Source organism: Macrosteles quadrilineatus, unplaced genomic scaffold (assembly GCF_028750875.1).
Source record: "Macrosteles quadrilineatus isolate MER2022 unplaced genomic scaffold, UCM_ALF_1.0 Scaffold_24__1_contigs__length_1734639, whole genome shotgun sequence".
In the NCBI taxonomy this organism is placed as follows: domain Eukaryota; kingdom Metazoa; phylum Arthropoda; class Insecta; order Hemiptera; family Cicadellidae; genus Macrosteles; species Macrosteles quadrilineatus.
In genome coordinates this window covers 1,168,120-1,194,995 of record NW_026542617.1, presented here as the reverse complement: position 1 = coordinate 1,194,995, position 26,876 = coordinate 1,168,120, and the positions used below count along the sequence as shown (strand labels likewise).

Here is a 26,876-nt window from a genome sequence, read left to right as displayed (position 1 = left end):
TTTGGGAGTGTGCGCGCATCTAGATATTGTGACTGTGACCGTCGCGAGTCGTCTGCGTGACGTCACGGCTACATTCGGTACAAACACACTCCGCTTGTATCGGAGACGTACACCTTCCTAAAAATATTGACTCTGCTAAAATTTATGTAAATTCAAATGCAAGAATGAAAATCATATTTATTATTATTTTTATTACTATTGTCTTGAAAATAGGAGGACTACGTCCCATAGTCCTTATGGACCAGCCGCCACTGGAATGGAGCATATAATTTAAACTTATGACTACTCTGTAAACAATTAGATGACTTATAAATGAGTTGACGGTTTTGAAGAGCTGATCAACGTAAGCCTCATGTTATTCCATTGGGAAAAAAAATTTAATTGAACGTAAGCTGGTATCCCCAAAAACAAGTTCTAATGGTAGAAATATGATTGGAGAATCATGGGGTTTTTGTTGAAAACAATTTAAAATTATGTGTCCAATAATTATATTCTTAGATTTGTTTTAAATCAGTGTGATATGACCAGAATAATATGGCAGCAACGAATTTGAAACTCTTAAACTCAAAATTAAGTTTAATGTTAGTAAACAATTATCGGAAGATGAAGAAGTCCTGAGCAACTGAAGCAATAACCACGTTATAAACGTTTACATTTTGCTAAATAACTAAGAATTTATTAAACTATAGGCAAACTAAACCATCAGAAAATTATCATTAGTCGTAACTCGTAATTTACATATATAGTTAGCAAAGATGTTGGCGCTAATGAATAATTACCCGAGAAATTCCTAGTTGTGCTTCAATAATTTTACTTTTTAATTGAATATATTGGTTAATTTTAGATTTTTAAAAATTATTTCTTTTTACTGCCAATACCCCTTGAATTATTTATACTATAAAGGGTTTTTCTGCAAAAGTATGGAATCACTATTATAGATTTTAACAAACTTTACCCAAAATCTAGTGAATGACATCATTTAAATAAATTATTTAAAATATCTTGTAAACGTTAATCTTTAATTGATATCAACAAATTAATTTGTAACTAAATCAGGCTTTTTAAAAGGAAAGTTTTTGTACTATTGAAAAGGTTAAAACTGCTTTAAATACAACTGTGGTAATAGTAATATATTTTCCTTTTCCAACCTGTAGATAGATGTTTGTTTTTTTCAGAGCTAAGTAATTGATGTTGAAAATATTAACCTACTTACTATATTAAGTATTAAATATTAAGTAAATTTACTTTTGTGGAATTATTAAATTTTCGGTTATAAATTAACACAATGTAAACAAAAGTGTTCAACTTGCATGCTTCATCTCTTTATTATTATAAACTTATAGCTTTAGTACATATTTATCTTGGACATGAAAATATTTTGCATGTTAAAATTGATTTTGTGTAACATTTTATACATGACATAGTTTTTGCGAATTTCCCCTATATGGAAGAAGCTATTACCGTAGGTGGCATATTAAGACCTAGATCTGGGACTAATTAACTTTTTCATTTTGATGCACTCAGAGGCCGAAAACAATTTTCGTTCAGATTCACTAAATTATGTCTGTGAACTTGATAACTCCGGCAATTTTTGTGTGTAGGGCTGGATAGGCCTACACTTAAACCTGAACTAGTAAGATCGGGTCATGAGAACAATGTGTTATGGTGATGTAAATCTTAAAAAAAATTGGGTTGTTCAATTTTTTTACCTTTGAAACAGGTAATTGCCCAATTTTTATAACAACCAGAATGTAAATCCAATAATTCTCTAGGTTTTTAGGCGTTGTTGTACAATTAAAGGTCAAAGAGAACATTCCAAATAAACAATGACATCAGCAAACTGACACATACTTTCTCACATTAGCTTGTCAACAACCTTTATATTGGGTAAGCTTTGGGAGTAACTAAGATATTTTATGGGCAAAATGAAAAAAAAAAAAATTTAATAACTTTCTGTACTTTTTACAGCATTGGCCATTGTTCAGAGTTAAAACGACTATAACATATTATTAAATTTTAATCTATATCGTTTTAACTTTTTTTATCAGATTTTTATGTTATTTCATGGGAAAATCACCATTATAAATAAAAAATTCAGGTTAACGGCTTGAGACCATGAATTAGTAGCCACATTCCAAATTTCATCAAAATCAGACTACAGGTGTAGTCTGTAGCTCTGTACACAGACATCACTTGGAAAACAACTGTTTTAGGTTCAGGGGCAACTCAAAAATTTAGACTAAAACAATACTGTACACGGGGAGAAATTCATAACACTATACATTTAAAATTCCCACGTTTTTCTCATGCAGGAAAAGTAAACCATCGTAGTTTGCTTGTTTGTGGATATATTGTGATCAAATGTTTCAAATTGATTTATCTTATACTATATTACTGTAATGACATTTTACAAAAAACACCTTTTCTTTTTTGTAGCAGCAAACCTAGGTACTCGTTAAATCTAATGTTATTTAAATAGTGAATAAATATGACATTTTAAATTAAATATTTTAGTACAAATTCACCCAGAAAATGGAAATTTGCTTATTCTGTAAGTTTGCTGCAGCAGGGGTATTGATCTTTTTTATCGTTATATCGATATTCGATAACTCTAGTATATAACTAGTCACGACTTACTTTATTCAGTCAGTTTTTGAATGATAAACAGTTAGATCACGGAAACTATACCAAAAAGTCCTGAAATAGATTTGACAGGCTAAAACATATAAAAATGGTTTATGTTACCTTTTGCGTCGAATGATCCTTGTGTAGTTAGTACAACTACAGCTATTTCATACCACTAGGGTACATCTTCAGATTGGTAGAACGTTAGATAAAAAAAAGCATTCATTCGTAGATGAACTTGTCGAGATAAATATGTTTATATACACAAAATCATATAATCTCGTAACATGTAACATCATGTAACATATTTATCTCGACAAGTTCATCTACGAATGAATGCTTTTTTTAATCTAACGTTCTACCAACCTGAAGATGTACCCTAGTGATATGAAACAGCTGTAGTTGTACTAACTACACAAGGATCGTTCGACGCAAAAGGTAACATAAACCATTTTTATATTGCAATTTACGATCCAGAGGCTTACCTACCATGAAAAAGGCGAAAACATATTTGATATTTCTTAGAATCATCCCTACAACATCCAGAGGTTAAGGTTTAGTTTATTCTAATATATTATAAATTAAATTTATATTAAGACCTAATAATGAAAACAGAGTTCAATTTTTTAAATCACAATACGGTTAGAAGTTACAACTATCTAAATCAATTTAATTGGAACTAAACATCAGTTTTTTTAGATATGTAGTCACAAATTTACATACCAGCAGTTTTTACTATCAACAATAAAAGTATTCAATGGAAAAAGCTTATTAAAAAAATGTAATGCATAGCAAGTGGATTCTTTAAAAAAATAATAATGTCAGAATGGAATCAATTAAATACCCCAACATACAATTTTGCAATTGAAGTATTGTGGCACTGGTAAATTAGTTTAATCCTTCACCACCATTAGTTGTGAGAGTTTCGAGAAACTCAAAATGCTACATCTATGTCTGTCAAGTTATCCTGCTTGGATTTAAAAAAATTAAAACGGCATATAACAATATGCTACATACGGTACACTCGAAGTTTGTCATAATACATTTGAGACATACAGTTAAAAGTAAATACAGTATGACATTACTTTAAACTCATGAAAGTGATGGTAAATACTTTTTACAGATAAGGACTCAAACTTAAACTCTCCATTTGTCACAAAACATTTCCTTTTTTTTTGTTGCCAAGTTGGTGAAATAGGTGACAAGTAAAGAGCTCATAAGCTAAAACTAAAATTATGAATAACATAATCACTTGTCAGTGAACTACAAAACTAACTAACTACATAACATAAACTAAGTCAAAGTTAATAATGGTTTAATTTACCTCTGTCAATATGGTCCTTGCGTAGTTTGTCACTACTGCAGTTTCGTGCTCGTGGAGCACATCCTCAGGTGAAGATCACGAAAGTTAAAACATTCTCTTCATGTGAAGGTCGTCAATTTTTGAAGCAGCTAAAGTACATCCCAGCCATATTTTAAACGAACAACTCTCATTCCAGTCTAACATTATTTATAATACCGCCATTCACATCCTGGAACAAGACCAAAGAAAAGGTCCTGATAAGAGACATGAGGACGGAGAGGCTACCGACTGCAGCACACGTCAGTCATGACTTGCCTTCTACCGGCGCCGGACCTCGTGTGTAATGTTTTAATGTATTGGCCAAGTTTGTAAATGTTTTTTCGTACCGTTCGTGTGTTGTATGTTTTCGGTGTTTTTTCAAAAATTGACGACCTTCACATGAAGAGAATGTTTTAACTTTCGTGATCTTCACCTGAGGATGTGCTCCACGAGCACGAAACTGCAGTAGTGACAAACTACGCAAGGACCATATTGACAGAGGTAAATTAAACCATTATTATTGTTGCTGTATGGTCCAGAGGCTACCCATCATGAAGTAAGTCAAAGTATCATCGAAAAAGTTATTTTTACAATATAGGCCTACATCCTATGCAGTAACAGTTATTGAATTTCTACTTTAAATTTACTGTGACAGTCAATATCCCCAATTCTAATAGGCAGTTTTTTGTACAGTTTTCCCCCCTAAAATGAGGAACCTTTCAAATTATCTTTGTCATTTGAAAACTTGGTTGGTTTGTTGTTTGACATTTTTACTTAACTTCAAATCTATTTGTTCTGAAAATAACAGACAGAACTGTTGACATTTTACAGTTAACAATGCCTATTGTCTATAGTTTAAATTTTGAATCAACCAATCAAAAAGGTGCACACAAACTTTAGTCTTTTTGATAGTTTAAAGTTTCTTTAAAGTATCTTTAAAAGTTTCTCTAATATAAATATATTAGATTGATCCTTCTAATAATTTTAATCGTCCTTAAAGTAATTGTTCAGTACGGTAGTAAATGTTGTTGTAATAGTGGATATACTTTTAATAAACTATTGTACTTAAACAAATGTCCCTTCAATAAAATCCTTTGTAAATACAAAATTGGTAGAAGGTTATTTAGTTTTTTTTATTTAAACATTCTATATTTTTTAAATGCAAATAGTAGCAGCAAGTCCATCAGCTTAGCCTATACTGCAATAAGCTAAGCTGATGGACTTGCTGCTACTTGTTTTAGTTTTATTTTATTTTAGTAGCATCACAGTAATTTAATTCTCAGCTGTAGTGAGAGTTGATTTATTTTGTATAGCTTCCAGAAGATTCTTTGTCTAAATCAGTTTCAAGTTCCCTTTTTAGGAGTGATTTATATATATATATCACTCATATGATTTTTTTTTCAATTTATGCCGATGTATATCTTTACTAACTGTTTCATGCATAAATCATTTATTATTAATTTTACTGGTGTTAAAAGTGAATACATTTGTAAAAATCAATTTATACTTCAATGTGTCAAGAGTTAAAAGTAAAACTGAAGATTTTAGATGTAATCAACTTAACACTTTAATTAAATATACAGTTATATAGTTCAAGAGTCCATAGTGTCTGATTGATATGGTCATTGATTTAACAATGATTGTCAGCTATAAAAGTTACTGTTTATACAATGTGTATGGCTCTTGTTAATTTAAAGAGGGCTTTGTGACATGTACAAAAAGAAAATAATCTAGTCAAGCAATTATAAAGTGTAAAGTCTCACTGATTTATAAATAGTCAAATAATTTGCTGAATTTGCACGTTAAGCAGCTTAGCATGTGTACATTCAATGCTGTAGGCATGTATTATATTTTGAGATGATGCAACGAAACTAGACAATAGTTTTATTTTTATAGACTAGATTAGTTTCCTTTCTTAAATTGGTTGGCTCGCAATACTCATTTGTTTGTTTTCTTTGTTTCTTTCTCTCCATATTCTCTCTCTATCTCCACCATAAATACTATATCTAGGATTTCAACAGTTCGGGGGCATCCCTTTTCCCTTCCCGACGGGGAATGTTGTCTCTTTGGTAGATACATCCCTCCCCATAGATCCCCAGTACCTGGTACCCTGGAGGATGTTGGTAGGCGAGGGTTGCGGAGGTGTTTCTGCGTCCCCAGTGGCTGTCTCCAGTAGCGGGGGGTCGTCCTCGGGTAGCGGAGGCGCAACTGTGGCGTATCCCCCACCGCCGACTACTGACATCGACAGAATCATGGCTAAAATCGATCAGGACAACCGAATCCTCGCGGAGCTCGACAAAACACGATCCACTATAGGTAAATAATTTAAATCCTCCTAAGCGCTTCCATAAAATAGAAATTCTTTTTTGCCCATTTCATATTAATTGAGCTTGAGATTTAATGTAGAGCTGCTTTGTACTTTTACGATTTGATTTTCCTTTTTAACTCACTTCTAAAGCAAATAAATGTGTGTGTTTAAATATTAATGTGGTTAATATTTAAACTCTTTTAGTGATGTAGTGTTACTTTTTTTGTCTTATACTACAACTTGGACAGCTTGATTGTTAATTGATATTACCCAAGTATTTTTTTTAATTTTTAGTATTTCAGATATGATAATATGACTATACAGTTATTGAATTAGTGTGAAAACAAATTGGTGTATGTAACACTAATCAACAACACACTTATTTTATTTTAATGTCTGCTAAGAAGGGTTTAACAATTGGCGTTGCAAATCACTCTCATTATGACTAAATGTTTAAAAGAAAGCCAAGGAAGTCATAGCTTGATATCTAACTGTGATGAAGTTTGAATTTCAAATCAACAATCTGTTACAGATTACCTTGTATTGGCTACAAAAAAATTACAAATTATGGAGAGATGTTCCCAAACTCTTACAGCTCTTTCCCCAATCCTAGTCGGTGTTGGGTCCACTCCTAGTTGTTTTCTTGGTCCTTATGTATAGAAGATTTATGCCACACGTTCAAAAATTATTTTGGCTGATGAATATCTATGACTTAAGAGAGTTCACAGTAAGCAAACTGACCGGTGACCCTGCATATCTTTTGTTCATTTAATTTTTTTTTATATTTAGAATAATCGGGAGTTAAAGAACAATCTTATAATTTTGTTCACATTCCTATTCGAATACTATTTTAGCTCAGAAAACTAACTGGTCACTTTAAATTTTTTGTGTTTAAAATCCAAAAGAGCTGCAGAATAGTCTCTAGAATTTTACTTAAATTGACTGTGAAAAGGTAGAATAACATGAAAGATAGCTAAAAAATATAAAAATTCATGTTTAGGCATTAAGTATGTCTCCCATTAAAATCATTGCCTTATCTTATTTTAAAGGTATAATCTCAAGTAACGTAGAAAATAACTAAAGTTCAAAACATCACTACTGCTACTGCAACATTGTATTAAATGTGTGTTTGTCTTACGATAATAGATTTGGTAATAGCAACGGTTATAAAATTAAATTATGAGTATTATCCAGTGAATACCGGTACCGGTATCCAAAACATTCAAAATGTAATTAAGTTATTAATGCTGTCTTAAAACCAGTTAATCTTTTCTTTAGCATTTTTTCTGTTGCTTCAGTACAGTCAAACCTATGTGTCACAGGTCTTAGAGTTTAGTGAGAGTTATTGGGAGAAGATGTGTTCAATTTCCTGATTTTTAGGCTGAAGTTTGACTTTAAGATGTCTCAGTAACGGAATAACAATAAATGTAGCTGTTATTTCTATGGTACAATTTATACTTATCTTTAAAATTGCTGGCCAACCTCTTCTTCTGATGTAAATTCTTCAAAACACATTTTGACCATCGAATTACACAGAAGTCTAATATTTTCAGTGAATTAAAAACACTTGTCTTTGTTTGTGATGGTATATTTTATATTTAACAAGACAAGAATAATAAAAAACAATAGATCAAATTCATTGAACTTTTTTATGATGTAACCAAACTATTATTTGTGAGTTTTATTGTGTATAAAAGTGACATAGGGTTCATATAACATAGATCATCTGGTAGTTTTTTTAGATATTACAATAATATACAGAATAAGTTTTAAGATACATAACCCTTAGACATAAAAATCATAAACGTGACACCTACAAAAAACCTCATACTGGAAGTTTGTTGTTTTTTTTTATTCATCGCCAAAATATGTATGCTTTCTGTTTATGTATTACTATTTTAAATATTAGCAAAAGAACCCATACAACATATTTTATAATGATTCGTTATATCTTTAGGATTCTTAGCACTGTTCTCATCATTGGACGTGAAAACTGTCCAGTTTTTTCCAAGCAATAACCCTTCGCTTCCCGAGTAACAATAATTCTTGGTTATCATCACTAAGTGGGGTTGTGTACCACTTTACAAAAATAGTCTCATGGAAAAGTTTTTATTTATTATTTAATTATCTGACAGCACCAATTAGTATTTAAGCAGATTATGAAGATGGATGACTTAAATAAATAAATAAAATAAATAAAAACTTACTGCTGGCATTTTTCATAAAATTGTCGGCCGAAATTTCTGCACTAAAAGAATTACTTCACAAGGCCCAAGCATTTTGAGTCTGACAAAAAACCATTATTGAGTTTTTATTTAACGCTTGTTCACATTGACTCTGCTGTTTATAGCAAACACAATAAACTTAAAATGATTTCCCTTGTTGATTTTAACAATGGGTTTCCCATGGATCTGATTTTTGTAACATTATTTTCTACCTTTTAGAGGTTTTATTTCTTTAAAAGTACAATTTGAATCCACCTCATGAAAACTTGCATCTTTCAGTGTTACATTAAGCTATTCTGCTGAGAATATTGGTTTTACAGTAATCTTGTAACAACTACCTTAACTTTAGTAAACATTTTAATAGCAGTCTTACTTTTTACCTATATAAAAATCATTAAAAATTGTGAATTCAAATTTATTGAAGCAATTAACAAAGGTGTTAGTGAAATGAAATGGATGAAAAGTCGTATCAATATAATAAATAGTCAAAATAAAAGCAATTGATTTATAGAACTTTTATATTTGAAGGGATTTATAAAACATAACCTCTACACAATACATATTCTCATCTAGCTTTCTGAATGGATTTACAAAATTATGATGTTGAAAAATTACATACAATGAAACATCCTAAACAAAGTTCTTTTAAGTAGCCATAGTATTAATATATTTACATAATAAGTGGTTAATGAAACTCAACTAACCCTTTTGACTAACACCTATTGGCCCTCAAGTAGTATGTCGAATCTAACTTACTAGTGCCGTCGGGTGCTTCTCTGCTTTTACTGGCAATCGACCTGTTTGGGTGACGGTGGCTTGGTAGCTCGGTTGGCTTAGGGGTTGCATTGACCACTATAGGGTTGAGGTCTTTCTACATCCATATTGAGCTTCCTAATGTGTGGCTTAGCTGGAGTGGAAGGCCCACCTTAAATAAACAGGGTGGAAGTTGACGGCATTAGTGAGTTTAATAAGGATTGCACACATCACCTGTTTTGCTTCTTTTTGCAAAAAACTTATTTTGCATAGAGGAGAGGACACAGACTTGTCTTTTCGTGCTTTAATTTTGGTTAAAAATTTACATATCGTGCTGAAATAGATATATAATAAAAGACATAAAAGAATAGGGATACTGGTAACCTAATAAAGATTTATTCACAGAGAAATATAGAAAATTCTATTGTTAATTGGTTAACAATAATAAAGTCATTATGAGAAGAAGAATTTTTTTAAAGTGGTAAATTTTAATTTTTTTTATATCTTTTACAGTTAGTATTTTACAGATTTTCTTGTAGGAATTCAAGAACACTGTAATAAGCTTTTTTAATAAGTAAAAGTTTGAATGTTTTTTTTTTTACTATGCGTTGTTAACTGTTTAAAACGAACAGACACAGTTTTTTGTAAAACTTCATCACCATATAATTTGGGGAATTTTCAAATAATGCCAAAGAATTAATTGGATGGTGGAATTTATCTTTAAATTGGGTGTTGTACCGATGGACTATGTCCTGTTTATTTCTAAGATCATGTGTAAACATTTAAAAAAAGTATAAATGTACAGTGCAGAGATGGATGGTTAATATCTCCAGTTCTATAAAAATATTCAATCATGAGAATTGTCTACTTAAAACAACATTTAAGTATAGCAGTAACATTTGGAGATTACCCCCAATTTTGAATTCTGTACCGTGCTAGTGATAAAAAAAAACAAGCATAATACTGTAATCCTTAATTTAACATATACCAATTCTCTCAATATGTGAATTTGATAGCTTGATGACCGCAACTTTTTATTCAATATTTTATATGTGGCTTCTAATACTGACTTCTATCAACTATGAGCCCCAAAGATTTTACTTTGTCCCTATGAATATCTGTTAAGTTTTTATTACTTGATGTCTAAAATTTTACCTTTACCGTTGATGAGGGAAGGTTCACAAAAAAATCGAGAGTTACATCACTAAGAGCTAGTGCTATTAAATTAATCCAACAGCACTTGATTGTAGTGATGACTGTACTAAATAACAAAAGCAACTGCGATAGGGAAAGGATTCTTGTGCGCTTGCACATCCCGCTTGTCATTCTAATGACCTCAGTCCATCTAGAGGTACAATCCACTGATGTATTGGCTGGGTAGCCGGTTATAGTGCTATCTTTCAAATCTGAAGGTCGCTGGTTTGAATCCAAGCGAGATCGTTTCCAGACCCAGATGCCATTTGTCATTGGGCTATGAATTAATGATGCTATCTAACAATAAGGTCGACGTTTGATTGTAACAAGACCAGGGTTTCCTTTCAAAACTTAAAAAATGCCACTGGCGTAAATACACATAAAATAAAAAAAATTTTAAATTTATTTAAGCTACTTTGCAACAGATCGCTGCCAGAACAGCTGGCTCCTCAAGCAAATAAACACCTTTATAGTGTTTCCGATCGCAAAGATTTAGTCTCAAGTATCAGGTCTCCATTTCTGTCATTTGCATTTCTCAGTTGGCATTCATGTACATAAACATGTGCATGATTTCTCATCCCCTCGATAGCTTAATAATTTAAACATGTCAGTATGAAAGGATAGTCCTATAATTTTTATGAAGGATGAGTTTTTAGTTTTATATAATTATGAATTATAAATAAAACAGGGGGTAGACTGCTGCCTAACCCGCCCCTATGGACTTGCACTGCAGCTCAGCTTACAGTCCCGGGCCACAGTAAGTGGACTTCTTCCCCTGTTGTAGACTGGTAGAAATAGTTAGACATTTGACATCTTGTATGTTGTTTAAATAGAGCATTTACTAACGCTTTTCAGATTAGATTATTGTTCCCAGTAGTTGTCATTAGTAGAAGTTTATCTAGCTAGTTTAACAAACAACTGTTAAAATTAAAGGTACTGGTAGTTAATTATGCCCCTTTAGTTCCCCTCAAAAGATTATTATATCTATTTAATGACAGAACTAGTATAACATTAACTGCATATGTTAGTGTTAATATTACGATGTCAGTTTATTTTTCACTCATTAGGAGAGATGAGAGATGTATTGACAACTGAATACCTACTCCACAACATTTGTAACAGAATAGCACTGGCCCATTGACAGATCCTTGGGGAACTCCCAATCAATCAATCAATTTATTTATTGAACAATAATAATGAATACATGCGTATTATACGATAGGTGCAAAAACCATACAAGGCTTGTCTGCACCAAGCCTGGTATTATTATTTTGTAGATATGTTAATCGTATTCCTTGACCAACTAGTTTGGCTGTAGGTTTACTTCAAGTACATGGCTTCTTTTTCCTAGATAATTAAAAAATTAAGCTTCAGCCCTTCATTTCATACTTACAAGAGAGAAAGTTACTACAGAAAATCTGCTAACTTTGGCTTGTTTTTTGTTAAAGTTCGACAGTTTAACTTGAGAGCTAAATACTTTTAGAGCATTTAACATTTTTTAAATATGTCCCCTTTAACTCCTTAACCGCGGCATAAGTTGGCGCGCCGCGGTTAAACCGATCAGTGACGCGTGGTTTACTTACGCTCGCCGATGGCCCAGCGTGGGGATTTCGCAATTTTTTGTGGTTTTTAACATTCTGAGGAAACCTACTTTAAAATGCATTTTAAAGCAATTAACTATGATAAATGCTATAATAAAGATTATACAAGTATTCATGTTAATGTAAATGATAAATACCCCCGCCGCAGCAAACCTGCCGACTAAGCGAATTTCCATTTGTCTGAATTGATTTTCAATTAAATATATTTAAATAACATAAGGTTTAACGAGTACCTAGGTTTGCTGCTACAAGGAAACTAATAAAGTGTGTTTTTTAGTAAAGTATTGATAGCTTAGTATAAAATAAATAAATTTGCCAAGTTTGATCAAAATATATCCATAAACAAGCAAACTTCAACATTTGACAATATTCTCCATAAGAATAACATGGGAATTTAAAAATTACAATTTTCTTTATTTTCTCCGTTATCAATAACCGAACAAAAATACTTTTATATTCTAAATTATTTGTTTTTTTAAGCTCTTTAAAAAGGTCTAAAGAGAAATCGGGAAATTTTGTGTTTTGAGGGTCAAAAGTGAGAAAAACCAATTTTTACCCCATAAAACCCCCCGTAAAGCCTTGTTCCCATGGTCTGATCATGCTGGTTCTCGAACTCATTCAAGTTTATCCCGCTTTACACCTTTAAACCAAATTTCATCAAAATCGGACAAAAATTACTCAAGTTATCGCGTTCACGGACGTATATATATATATATATAAATAAATATATATATATATATATATATACATATATAAAAATTTTAACGAATAGTGTTTTTTGCCTCTGGGGACATCAAAATTAAAAAGTAAATCGGTCCCGGGTCTAGGTCTTACCGTGCCACCTACGGTAATAGCTACTTCCCTATAGGGAAATTTGCTAATAATAAAATATTGTAGGCCTACTTATCATATTTACTTATGGGTTTTATTTTGTAGTCTGGTCACATCGAGTGGATGTTTCAAGAAGTAAATATTAAATATATACACTATTTACAAAGGTTACTTTTAACTTTTTTAAATTATTCAGGGTATGATACTCCCTGAAGCATGGCACTACGCGCAAGGAAGCCGCGCAGTCCTGGCACTAATACCGCAACTCCCGCCTGGCCGGTTCACGTCGCGTAGTGTGACGGCAAACATAGCATTGAAGTGGGGGATACTCTTTTTTTTCGCTGAAGGAATACATGATGGAAAATGACGCTGTGTCAATCTCAGTGGTGTATGGCCAGAGGAGGATGGCCATCGGTTTTTTACTGTGGGTCTGAGCTGCCATGTTTTCCTCTAAAAGTTGGCGAACTAGCTCTAAATGGAATTCTGCCGGTGTTGGTTTCCAGCTCGTTACACAAAGGTATATTGCATGGGAATTGAGTATTTCCAGATCCACAAAATGTAAAAACAGTTTTTATACCACTTTTGGGTGCACCTGACACATGTAACATTGCTTAGCATCATATCTGTGCCGTCTACAGAGCCCATGCTATCATTATATTCTTGGACACATTTTGGCTCCATAACCTTTTCTTTTGTAACGTAGTTTACTTTTCCGGAGTCAACTACTTTATCATCATGTTCTTTTGTGATCATCATAACTTCTCTTTTATCTTCCCACTTTACAACCATGCTTGTTCCATCATTGAAAACCTCCCGTTCGCCAGCTAAAAAACTCTTTCTGAAATTCAGGCATACCTATTCTCTCTCATCTTACTGTACCACGAGAATTGGTTTAGTTCAAATCCAAAAAACATAAACATATCAGGACTACAATAGCAATTATCAACGTACAAACAATGACGCGAAGCTATCATATCAACGTGACAAAAAAACTACCAAGCGTGACCTTTGATACTGCAGAACACGTGGCTCTACGCTGTAGTTTCAGAAAGATACACTTGAGTGCAGCACCAAATGGTCTGTCAATTCTCAGGGTCAATGTATCATGGAAAGAAAATAGCAGAAAACTTGTATCAACGAAATATATCAGCTGAAAATGTCAAAACTGTCTAAACTCAGGCGTCGCGGTTAACGCCACAAGGGTGTTGCACGTGATATTCCGTGCTACGCAATAGCGGGTATAGAATACTACCACGGAATAACGGGTGTGTCGCGGTTAAGAGGTTAATGGGAACATGACATTAATTTTTTCTTTCATTTTTGTTTTGTTCATTTGTTTCTTACAAACTACTGTACCTTTAAAAGAAGTAAATTCCTAACTATCTCTCTTACATTGAACTTATAATTGGTTAATCTTACTCCTCACAAAATCTCATTTATCAGCATATGCAGAATGTGACTACAAGTTTAAAATTTGGTACATTTAAATCTTTTTCAAAAAGCTTTCAACCAAAGTACTCATCTGAATGTAGAGAGCCAAAGTATAGTCAAGTGAATGCCTTAACTAGTTGACTGTATAGACTAATATTGTTAGAAACAGAAAGTAGATCATATAACTCAGTTATTTTATATTCAAGATGTGTAAAGCATTTGATGTTAGCTAAATGTTAGCTTAAATGTTATTAACTATTCCATAGTTCTAAGGTAGATTAGTAAGACTATAATAAGACTATAATAAGCGGCGCTGAATGCTTTCTAATTGATTGATGTGGTTCTGTTGATGAGCTGACCAAATTGTGGATCCATACTCTAGCTTTGTTAGAACAAGAGCTTTTTACAAGGACACAAGAGAGTAAGGGGTGGGTTGAATCCTTTGTGGGTCGTAGGATGAATCCAATCAGAGAGTTTGCTCTTGCAGTAATGTGTGTAATGTGCTCTATTGGATTTAGTGATGGTGTAATAATAACTCCTAGATCTTTAACTTTGGAAAATCTCTTTAGAACAGATTCATTGATTGTGTAGTCGTGAATTAAGAAATCCGAGCTCCATTTAAATTAGATAACTACACATTTGTCCACATTCAACTGCGTCACTTTGTTTTTGCACCAGGCTTCAATGTTGCTGAGAGAGTTTTGGAGATGAATTTTATCGCAGTCCCCTGATATCCTGCTAATCAGCAAACATTAGGAAATTTGAACCTATTACAAACTTTATGTCATTTATATATAGGCTAAAGAGCTAAAGAGAAACGGGAAAAGGTGAGACCCTTGAGGAACACCACACAATTCTTTAAATGGCTGTGATGAACTGCCATCGCACTTAACAATAAGATGTCTTCCCTTCAGATAACTATCATCTATCCATTTAAACAGGGAGCCACGCATACCATAGCCGCTAAGCTTTGCTATCAGAAGGCAATGATTGACTTTGTCAAAAGCCTTTGGCAAGTCAAGATAAATGCAGTCAACTTGGCAGGAGTCTACGAAGGCAGACATGATAACATCTTGAAATTCGAGTAGGTTGGAGATGGTGGATCAAGAGCGTAGGAAACCATGTTGCTCAGGAGAGATGCACTTTTGCAAGTTAACGTAAAGAAAATCCAGAACGATGCTCTCAAAGACCTTCGCTACTGCATACAAAATGACTATGGGTCTGTAGTTTATAGCATCATTCTGATCGCCTAACTTGAAGGTGGGGACGACAAATTCTTTTTTAAGACTATCAGGAAACACTCAAGTAAGTGCTCAGCAGAGCCTAGAATAGTATAAATAGGTGGGGTGCAAGAACAGGTGCACAGTGTTTAAGTATGAGAGGAGGAATATTGTCTGGCCCTGGACCTTTGTTAGGATCGAGATTTTCGAGCCTATGCAGCCCATCCATTGAAGAAAATGGGCACAGAGAGATGCTGAAGTTCCAACCAAAGTGAAAGGAAGGGACAATAGGGGATGTTTCACTTAAGACGGATGAAAAGTGATCTGCAAATAGCTCACATGTATCCTCTGAAGACTTGGCCACCCTTGAGCCAAGGACCATATTTGATGGGATTGTTGGACTGTGTTTAAGACTGCCAACATGGGACCAGAAGGATTTTATGTTCCTTGGAATATTGTCTTCCACCTTTCTAATAGTCTTCCACCTGTAATCAGAATAATCAGAATGGCCGGATCCTGGCCATGTCTTTACATCTTCTGCTCATCTGTCTGAATGCCTCGAAAGTGATTAATGCTGAGTGATGATTTGTATAGCTTAAAGGCAATTTTCTTTTGTATCACGAGTTGTTTGAGATCCTTCAAAAACCACTTAGGAAAAGCTGCATTATCTCTTTTCACTGGGGTGTTAGCACTGACATCAAATGCAGGTACCACAGCTGATGAGGGATCCAACACGGGAAGTTTGCAGTCTGTGGAAAACACCATCAATTTTACATTTACGGTAATCACAGGGAAATCTAACTTTTTTGGGTAGAGTAGTAAATAGTAGATAAATAGGGATGGTGTTTGTCTTCAAGTAACAATGCCTCCTCCGCTGCCACAACTTCACTGAATGAGATGGAAGTCAATACTAGGTCAAGTATATCCCCCGATTGTTAGTAACAGAGTTAATTTGCTTGAGAGAATGTAGGGTAGCCATACTGGTTAAGGAGCTAGATTATTCGGGTCAGTAGCATTTACAGCTTCAGGAAGGTTCAAGTCACACAACAAAATAATTTTTTTCTGGATTCCAGAGCAAATGATAGCCTCGTCTACAACATTGCAGAAGTCGGAGTAGACAGATGTTATAATGACAGTTTATTAGATTAAAGCTCTATAAAACAAGATCATCCTTGATATAGGAGCATCAAATATAGTTAATTACCAACGTTGATTTGCTTAGAATTTACTAGTCAATTAGACTGGAACTTTGGAATGTACTCAATTTTTCTGGCCAAATATAAAACACTCAAATTGTCTCAAAGGGCATCAAGTAAACTTGAGATATTACGAGATACTAGACGAAAAATTGGAATCTTTGACCCCAATGGTACAACTGTGTGCTATATTTTGTGGTAATATTGGTCTGAGTGAATTCATGAAGAGGTGACCTCTCAAAAATGAGTCGGTGCAGAGGTGATTTTTAAATCTTTATCTGTTGGGAAAGAAGTTTTTATAAGATAATTTGAAACAAATTTTTGGGAGTCAGACCCCCCATGCTCGATAGCTCAACTAGTTGAATAAATAATGTCTATGAATAAATTAGAAGGGAATAAGCTATTACCGTAGGTCTCATGGTAAGACCTGGACCCGGCACCGATTTACTTTTTCGTTTTGATGTCACCAGAGGCCAAAAACAACTTTAGTTCAAATTTATATACAGGGTTAGGCAAAATTCTGGAACCCCCCAGGTAACTTTTTAACGCGTTGCAGTAGGAAAACCAAACTCTGCACATATTTACAACATTAGAAATTGCTCTTTTTTGTCAATGTTACAACTTTGCCCCAGCCCCATGGGGTATTTTGGGGACAGCCCCTAGTTTTCAAATGTAAACACCTATCATGTGAGTTAAATATCGCACCCCTAATCAAAATGGCAGCCATTTTAATTATTTAAGATGAGCAAGCAAGATAAAGTCTGGACACCCCCAAGTTAACTTAAAAAATTTAGTATTTTAATACTGACCAAAAGGTGAATTCTCTTTTTTTTTATAAAGGTATGCTGAGTCTAGTTTTCCTGCTATAACCTGTTAAAAAGTTAATAGGGGATATTTAAAATGACTGCCATTTTGATTAGGGGTGCGATATTGACCTCTAGTTTGCGCCATTTAATTTGTCTTGAGAAACCCTTTAAAATGAGGGGTCTCATGATAGGTATTTACGTTTGAAAATTTGGGGCTGCCCCCAAAATACCCCATTTTGGGGGCCGGGTACAAGTTCTAAATTTAACGAAAAAGTGCATTTTTTATGTTATAAAAATATGTGCCAAGTTTGGTTTTCCCACTGCCACATGTTATAAAGTTAACTTGGGGTGTCTAGACTTTATCTTGCTAGCTCATCTTAAATTAAAATGGCTGCCATTTTGATTAAGGGTGCAATATTGACCTCTGGTTTGCGTCATTCAATTTCTCTTGATAAACCCTTTACAATGAGGGGTCACATGATAGGGGTTTACATTTGAAAATTTGGGGCTGCCCCCAAAATACCTCATTTTGGGGGCTGGGGTAAAATTGTAACTTTGATGAAAAAGTGCAATTTCTAATGTTATAAATATGTGCCGAGTTTGGTCTTCCTACTGCAACACGTTAAAAAGTTAACTGGGGGGTTCCAGACTTTTGCCTAACCTTGTATTCATATACAGGGTGTTCAAAAAAGGTGGGGACATATTTTACCTAGTGATTCCTTGGGTCAAAATAAAGAGAAAATCAAGAATAACATTTTTTCCAAAATCGCTTCGTTTACCAGATATCCGCCATTTTGTATTTTTTACATACATTTTTATCTTTTAATATTTTCAACCGATCTTTATGAAACTTAGTATGTATGTCAAAATAGAAGATACCCGTGTTAAAAAAAAAAAACTCATCTTGATTCAACCTAAAATTTCAATATGGCAGCCATTTTAATTCTTTAAGCTTAAATTACTCAAAAACGGCTAATTTTATAGAAAAATGCCTAGAACACTTTTATTTAGAATTTTTTATTCCCTATCAAACGATACCAAGTTCAAAAAGATTGAATAAGAAATAGCTGAAATATTACAATTTTTAGTTGTAAAATTGGGTAGAATAAGGCAGAAGATAGTCAGGTTTGCCCCATTCAATCAAGATGTAATCAAGATGATTTTTTTCTAACATGGTTCTCTTCTACCTTAACATACATACCAAGTTTCATAAAGATCGGTCTAAACAATCCAAAGATAAAAATGTATATGTAAAAAATACAAAATGGCGGATATCTGGCTAACAAAGTGATTTCGGAAAGAATGTTATTCTTGATTTTCTCTTTAAACTCAAGGAATCATTACATTAATTATGTCCCCACCTTTTTTGATCACCCTGTATATATATGTCCGTTAGCACGATAACTCGAGCAAAAATTATCCGATTTCTATGAAGTTTGGTACAAACGTGTAAACCTACATTTATTCAAATGAGTTCGCGAACCAGTATGATCGGACCATGGGAACGAGGTTTTGTGGGGGGTTTTATGGGGTAAAGATTGGTTTTTCTCGTTTTTGACCCTCAAAACATAAAATTTCCCAATTTCTCTCAAGACCATTTTGAAGAGCTTAAAAAAAACAAATAATTTAGTATATTGAAGTGTTTTTGTATGGTTATTAGTTACAGATAAAATTGTAAATTTAAAATTCCCATGTTATTCTTATGGAAAATAAGTCAACTGTTGAAGTTTGCTTGTTTATGGATATATTTTTGGCAAATCTATTTATTTTATATTAAGCTATTAATGTTTTACAAAAAAAAAAACACACTTTATTACCAAAGGCATCCCACAGTATCCCTAAAGGCAGAAAACCAAGGTACTCGTTAAACCTAATGTTATTGAAATAGATTTAATTGAAAATCAAATCAGGCAAATGGAAATTCGCTTAGTCTGCAGGTTTGCTGCAGCGTGGTATTTTTAGATCTTTTGATTCAACTTTTTAATTAAATCCTCCACTCTTTCTGCAAGTTCCTCAAAATCATTGTAGTCAAACTATTAATGGAAATGAATTTAAATGTTACTTGCCCCTTTCAAACTATAACCCAAGTGGATACAATCATCATTTTCCAAAATGTATTAAAAACTAAATAACTTTTTGATCAGCATTGTGCGTGTTATTAAATTACCTGAAAATACAAAAAAATACATTTAATAACACTTGTAATAATACACTTTTTACACTTATACTGTTGACTCACAAAACAGTAAATAAATACATATACCTTAAAGATGTATTTACCGTCTTGTGAGTCAACAATATAAGTGTAAATATAATATTCCTTGTATTATAAAAAAACTGTAATATGTATCCCTTTATAACACAAGGTCTAATGGAGAATTGCATTAATTGTTTGGTTTAGAAGGAAACATTATACTATTCATTACAACAATACCTTCTGCAATTTCATTTGTCGGGAGTTGTGACTCATTTTATCCTCACCCGGCATTATCAGGCATTCCAGCACTGGTGTTCTGTTCAACAAACAAAAATGTAAAATATACAACACGTTTTTAAATAGAAAAAATATGCATTAAAAATGGACAGGTAATTTAAGTTGAATTTAATATTTTTTTCCTTTTATACAGGCTGGAAAAAAAGTCCCGGAACAGTTAAAATATTTCAAAAGTAATAAATATAGAGCTTCAAAACTTGGTACAGGGGATGGCCCGCTAGGAGTCAGAAGAAAATCTTAAATGGAAGCATAGGTTGATATGCACATCAAATTAATAAAGGCCTTTACTAGTAAAATACAATGCCGCAAATTTGAACTCAAACGGACAACCGAGTCAAAAATGGCAGCTGTTCAAAGATTTCTGAAATCTGCTGTTTTCAATCTTTGAACAGCTGCCATTTTTTTACTCAGTCATTACTTGAGCTCAAATTTGCGGCATTGTATTCTACTAATAAAGCCCTTTAATTTGATCTACATATCAACCTATGCATACCTTTTTGATTTTCTTCCGACTTCTAAAGGTTTGGGTAGGCCTATATCAATATCATTATATTTTTCTTTCAAGAAAGCTTTGTTTACTAATGGAATTTAAATCTATTGTGACTACTGATTATATAGAAAAAATATGATTTTATTGTTGAATTTAGCATAACATTTAACATTATTTAATTATTTAGACAGGAAATTTTGGCAAAACTTGTTTTAGTAGAAGTGTTGTAACGAGCTGTTTATATGCTTTAGTTGATGTTTAGACTTGCTAAGTCATCAATTACCGTAAGAATTATATTCTTACATCATGTTAGAGGAAGGGTTATTTCATCAATAAATGGAGGAAACCAGTTGCAATCCTTATACCAATCTCAATGTGTACTAAACCTATATAAAGACATGTTTTAGTACTTACGACAGTTCACCTGTGGTACTTAGTCAGTTTTGATTTGTTTACAGGTCTTCCGAGCAGTGTCGTGCCTGATACTCTAAACAGGCATGCACTGCAAGGCACCTTGCCTACAGAACCCAGCAACTACGTGGTACCCACTATGGGGTTACCCATACTGCCTTCACTGCCTCCACAGCTTCCTCTAATACCTGTAAGTACCACTGTTCAACTCCACATCAGCAAACCTGCAGACTAAGCAAATTTCCATTTGCCAGATTGGCTTTTACTAGGATATTTCCTTAAACTTTTAAGATGTATTCCTATTTAAAAAAAAAAACATTAGTTTTACTAGTAATAAGGTTTGCTGCTAAAATAAAACACCGGACTAAGGACAAGACTAAACACAAGTTTCACAATGTTTTGGGATCTTAAACCCAGGTAGTCAATGAAACTTGATCATGTAGCTCTTAAGCTTTGAGGTTGTGATCTTTTGTTTTAAGTGAACAGTGTTGATTGCCTATTTAGTTTTCAGCTTTTTTCTTCTTTTAACTTTTTGAAATTTTATTATCGTAAACGTTTGTTGTTTCCAGCTACTGTGTTTCCCAGTGCTGCTCAGTTTGTGTACTAATTTTGTCATGTTCAAGGTTCCTAATCACATGGTTAAGATTATGATCCAGATCAATTCAATTCAATTCAATTCAAACTTCTTAATTCATTATTTTGTACAATATATACATTGAAACATTCAAAACATCCCAAAACATCCCAAAACATTCAGTTGAATAGTACACAACAACTGTTTATGTTTAGTAATAACCAGTGTTTGTTTGGTAGTTGAATAGTATTCCCTGTAGATGCATAGCTGTTATGCATCCGAAACATCAGCATCTAGTTTAACTTATTCAATGATTTGGTCATCACTCGAAGACCTAGATTTGACAATCTACTTGAGACTTATGACTTATGAAGACTATCATCTAGATTCAGATCCTAAAACATTGTGAAACATGTGTTTTACTAACCAGTAATCAGTGATGGAAAATATCCACAGTAATCCTTTAAATAATGTAAAATTAAATTACCATCACAAATGATAAATATTTTTATTTGTTGTTTCCTTTTTGACATATTGGGAACGGTTGTAAAAATCATGTACCGGGTAATCTGTTTGTTGTGGAGAGAATTGCATATAAATATTTAATTATCTAATGTTAAAATAGTTTACCTAGTTATAGTTTTAGCCTTTTCAGTTCAGTTCTTACAATTGAAAAGATTCACTTTACAGCATTGTTTACTTACTCTACAGCATTGTTTTTTTTTGTTTTTTTTGTACTTACAACACCAGTAGGATTGAGAGAAAAGGATTAAAATTGTAATGGTTTGATTAAAATTGTAATGCTTTGTGCGTCAACTTATCAACTGTTAAGACCAATTTAATTGTTAATGAGTGGTTGGTACAATGAGTTGTTGGAGTTGTTGCATCTCTATCAGTGGCAATGAGAGGTTATAAAAAAAAAAAATAACCTCTCTTAGAAGTTATGAGTAGTGATTTGTTAGTGCTGTAATATAAAAACGGTCGTAGGTCAAGTAGTGTACGCAACTCGCGTAAATAGTCTTTACGACACTTGCAGAAGTTTTTGTGGCACTCACCTAGGCTCGTGTCGTAGGCTCGTGTCGTAGGCTCGACTATCTTTACGTGATCGTTGCGTAAACTACTATTGAAATACATTTAGTGAAGAACTATTTATTTGACAAATATACAGTACAGTAGAACCACGGTTAACCAAAATAAAGAGGGGGGGAGCTGTTTCGGATAACCAATTTTTCGGTTAACCCGTCATATGCTAAATATAGTCTACGTATTACCATGGTGAGTTCGTAAAATGAATTTAAAACAATAACTATATAATACAGTGTTTCATTTCAGCTACAAAAATGTTACAATGGGTTAGAAAAGCCCCTTTCTAGTGAGAGGGCCTCGGCACTATGCCTCGCTGTTTACATATTACGTATTGTACTTATATTTTAGCCATGTATTAATTTGTGGAACTGTTTCGGTTAACCAGGGTTCTACTGTACTATTTAACAGTAGATATGTTATAGAGTAATGATTAATTGTGTTGTTTACAGCAATCGATGCAGCCTTTCCAATTCCTAGCATCAGGATCCCAGCAGCTTCTGCCACACACACAGCAGGTTCTAGTGCCACACACAGGACGACTGATGCCTCAGATTCCTACCATTGTCACCTCTCAGTATGAGCTAGAGAGTAAGTAGCAGCATCAGAGATTTGGGAATTGTGTCTGCTGCTTATTTTAATGACCAAGTTTTATCCTGTAAGAATTATCTATTAAGTGGAAGGTAGTTTGCATCTCTGTCTGCTGAGTGCTGGATGTATCATAATTTAATTTACTGACTAGGTTGTATTGGAATATATCGGGTTTATACTATTTTGAACTATACAGGGTGGCTGAAAAGTAACTTACAACCCCCCCCCCCCCCCCTTAACTTTTCAACCATTTGAGATATTTGAAATCTGTTTGCGGCAACCTTCTTAGGTATGACGGGCTACAATAATTATGGTCAATTTTGAAAATTTTGCCCTTCGGGGTAGCGGTGGTAGGGAATAGATCAAAATCTTCAAATGACTAATATAGTCAAGTTTGGTATCATTTTACAGGTCGTGACGAATAAAGAAAACCAAAATCGGCTTACTAATAACAAAATGGGGCCTTAAAATGTTTCAAATCCAAAAAACCATGAGGGTAGCTGAATATTAACTTGCACTACCTTTAACTTTTTAACTATTTGAGATATTTGAAATCGGTTTGAGGCAACTTGTTTGTATATAAGGGGCCACAATAATTATGGTCAGTTTTGAAAATTTTGCCCTTACGGATAGCGGGTAGCTCAAAATGTCTTAATAGCAAGTATAGTCGAGTTTGGTACCATTTTACAGGTCTTAACGAAACATAACAATTATTATAAAGAAAATAGAAATCGGACCATTAATAACAAAATGGCAGCTAAAAATGATTAAGCCAATGGTTATTAAAAGTAATGTTGAACGACAGAGTCTGCTTCCTGCCATGTCCACGGCAGTGCGTGTAATTGATAGGCCTATCATTTTCGTTTTTATGTTTTGTAAAATGTGTGTTTTATTTATTTATTCTGACGAACATCAAGTGGATCCTTTTGTTTGCCTGACGATGGCGGAGATCAGTAAATAACCGCCGAAACATATGTAGCAATTTCGACACTACATGTTAAGGATTGTCTGACGAGGTATGTTTTAACCATTATATGTCATATTACGCAATCCTGGGGCTATGAAAATGAATTTAAATTGTTATGTTTCATCAAGACCAGTAAATTGATATCAAACTCGACTATACTTGCAAATTGAAAATTTTGAGCTACCCCCACCCCTGCTAGGTACCCCTAAGGGTAAATTTTCAAAACTGACCATAATTATTGTAGCTCTTCATACCTAAGAAGGTTACTGCAAACATATTTCAAATATCTCAAATGGTTGAAAAGTTAAGGAGTAAGTTACTTTTGAGTCACCCTGTATAAATTATCTATGGAATATATTTTTCATAGTTCCGTTAAATATGCTTAACATAATTCTAGGATATCAAAAACCCCTCTGTGACAGCAAACCTGCAGACAATGTAAATTTCTGTTTACCTGGTTGGATTTTGGCTTAGATTTTAATTGTCAGATTTTTTTTTCATATAAAATGCAAAATCTTTTGTTCTGAGGGTCGTAAATGGTAAAACCTTACCTTATAAACTCCCCATAAAATCCCATCATGCTCGGGAACTCATGTGAATAAATGTAGGTTTACAAATTGGTACCATATTTCATCAAAAATTATAATTTTAATCAAAATTATCGTGCAAATGGACACATTAAATGTGTATATGTTTTTGGCATCTGGAGACATCAAAAAGAAAAAGTAAATCAGTTCCGGGTCTTGGTCTTACCATAAGACTTGGGGTAAAAGGTTATTCTAAATATGTTTAATTCGCTAATATTTCCTAAATGGGAAATTCTGTATACAAAAATAGTTACTAAAATATTGTAATGCCAAACAATCCTAATTCTCAAAAACAAAACTTCTTTTGTTTCCTACATTGTTTCTTTGTATCATTTAGCTCTGGAAACGGGCTGGAAATTTGGCCTTGAGCTGTTACAAATGTTTGGAAATGAGAAAATATTATTTTTATACATAGAAATAGAAACCGTTAAGATACAAACAATTAGAATACAACAAAATAATTCCTAAGACATATCAAAGAATGTTCAATGCTTTTTGCAGGCAGAAACAACTTTTTAAATGGTAACCTACCATCAGGAGTGTTCAACACTTTAGCGGACCAACAGCAATCACAGGATAAAGTGGATATGCTGGATATACCAGGGAAGGGCCGGTGCTATGTATATATTGCTAGGTATGTATGAACAACTTTGGCTAAGAAAGGAAATTATTTTACAAGTAATTATGAACACAGTTAGGTACTATTTCATTTGATCTTTTATCCTATTTGATTTGTGCCAATGCCAGTAGTATTTTAATGAAAGTATCACAAACGCTTATTATTATTATGGAAAGTGGTTCAAACTCCTAAAAGTTTTGTTGATATGACGGCAATTGAAGCCATCCCTCTCATACTGAAGTTCAAGACGCATCATTTATGACAAATAATCACCACAACATACCTTGTCAGACAATCCTTAATAAACAGAGTGTGACATATATTTTTTGTATGAGTCAAAATAAACTAATGTAGTCAAAAAATGTTTGCCATTGTTCGGCTCGCCATAAAATGTGTACCTTTTAATTAATTGGGAATAGAATAGGGTGTCATCGTGTTGCTCTACAGTTACCAGTGTTGGATGGTATCGTTTTGTGATTTTAATATCGGCTATTATCAGATAAAATTGCGTCGGAGATCGTGTAGTGTACGTTTGGTGGCTGAAGAGCGACTGACTGGTCAGGGTGCTTCTCGACAGCACTCTCTTACCGACCCTAGCATCAGGGTTGAGAACTACGGTTATTCCACAATGACATCCAGCGTTAGCTGCGGCCTTTGTGTGAACCAAATGAATGTATTTGGGATGATCGTAAAACATTACCGCCCATTAAAATTTGTCCCTTTACAAGAGTTTTGTAAGAACTTGCTACATATGTATATATGTAGTATCTATACATTAATTAGGTAAGGCGATTCTTTGCGTCAAAACTGTAGGCGACTGGGAAGTCGTAGGACGACAGGAGAGGACTCGAATTAAAGGTCTCGATCCATTGACGTCAGGAAAAATAGTGAAATTCCCAAAATAGATATAATACAATTTTCTCCATATAGTCGGAGAAATATAGGATATGACCTTAAAAAAATTGCAAGAAAACGTTTTATGGTTTTATTTTGTAGAGTTGGGTTTGCAGAATGACATACTAAAAGTTGCCAAAAATCGGTGCACGAGAAAACCACTAAAATCACAATTTAAAATGGCGGATTTTTCCAACATTGGACAAATTAAAAAAACATATTTCACATGCATTTGTTTTGCACATTTTTCGAGATATTGACTTGGGACCACCATTTGTATTTATTGGGTGGTTAGGACTTCATTTTGATAGGGAACGCGTTTTTGGCCGCCATCTTGGATTCGCCATATTGGACATAGATAATTTTTTTTCAATGTAACGATAGTGTTGTGACACATCATTACCAACTACATTTTTACACTGATTTCAATGCCGAAATCCGTTTTTAAATATCTTTATTAATTTAGAAGATATATTCAAACGAAAACTCTCCACCGTACATTTATTATGAACGTTTCGTAGTTTGATAATTAAAAACAATTTCTTATGTCTACAGTTCTTATTAACGCTTGTAGTTCGTTCTAGGCTTAAAATATTCAGTAATGTAAGGGCTTTCATTTGAGCTCTTGATCATT

General features: G+C 33.5%; 1 protein-coding gene across 20 annotated transcripts in view; it reads left to right on the top strand.

The window, feature by feature from the left end:
- Positions 1-26,876, top strand: part of LOC129005589 (RIMS-binding protein 2-like) — a 208,159-nt gene that overhangs the window by 33,944 nt on the left and 147,339 nt on the right. For 18 of the 20 annotated variants that reach the window (XM_054434535.1, XM_054434534.1, XM_054434533.1 and 15 more), the window contains 5 exons: positions 5,978-6,283; positions 11,136-11,204; positions 20,975-21,117; positions 23,037-23,175; positions 25,231-25,363. In XM_054434535.1, coding sequence (XP_054290510.1) covers positions 5,978-6,283; positions 11,136-11,204; positions 20,975-21,117; positions 23,037-23,175; positions 25,231-25,363 — 790 coding nt within the window. The remainder of the gene's footprint in view (positions 1-5,977; positions 6,284-11,135; positions 11,205-20,974; positions 21,118-23,036; positions 23,176-25,230; positions 25,364-26,876) is intronic. The other 2 variants (XM_054434529.1, XM_054434526.1) reach the window with 2 other exon arrangements.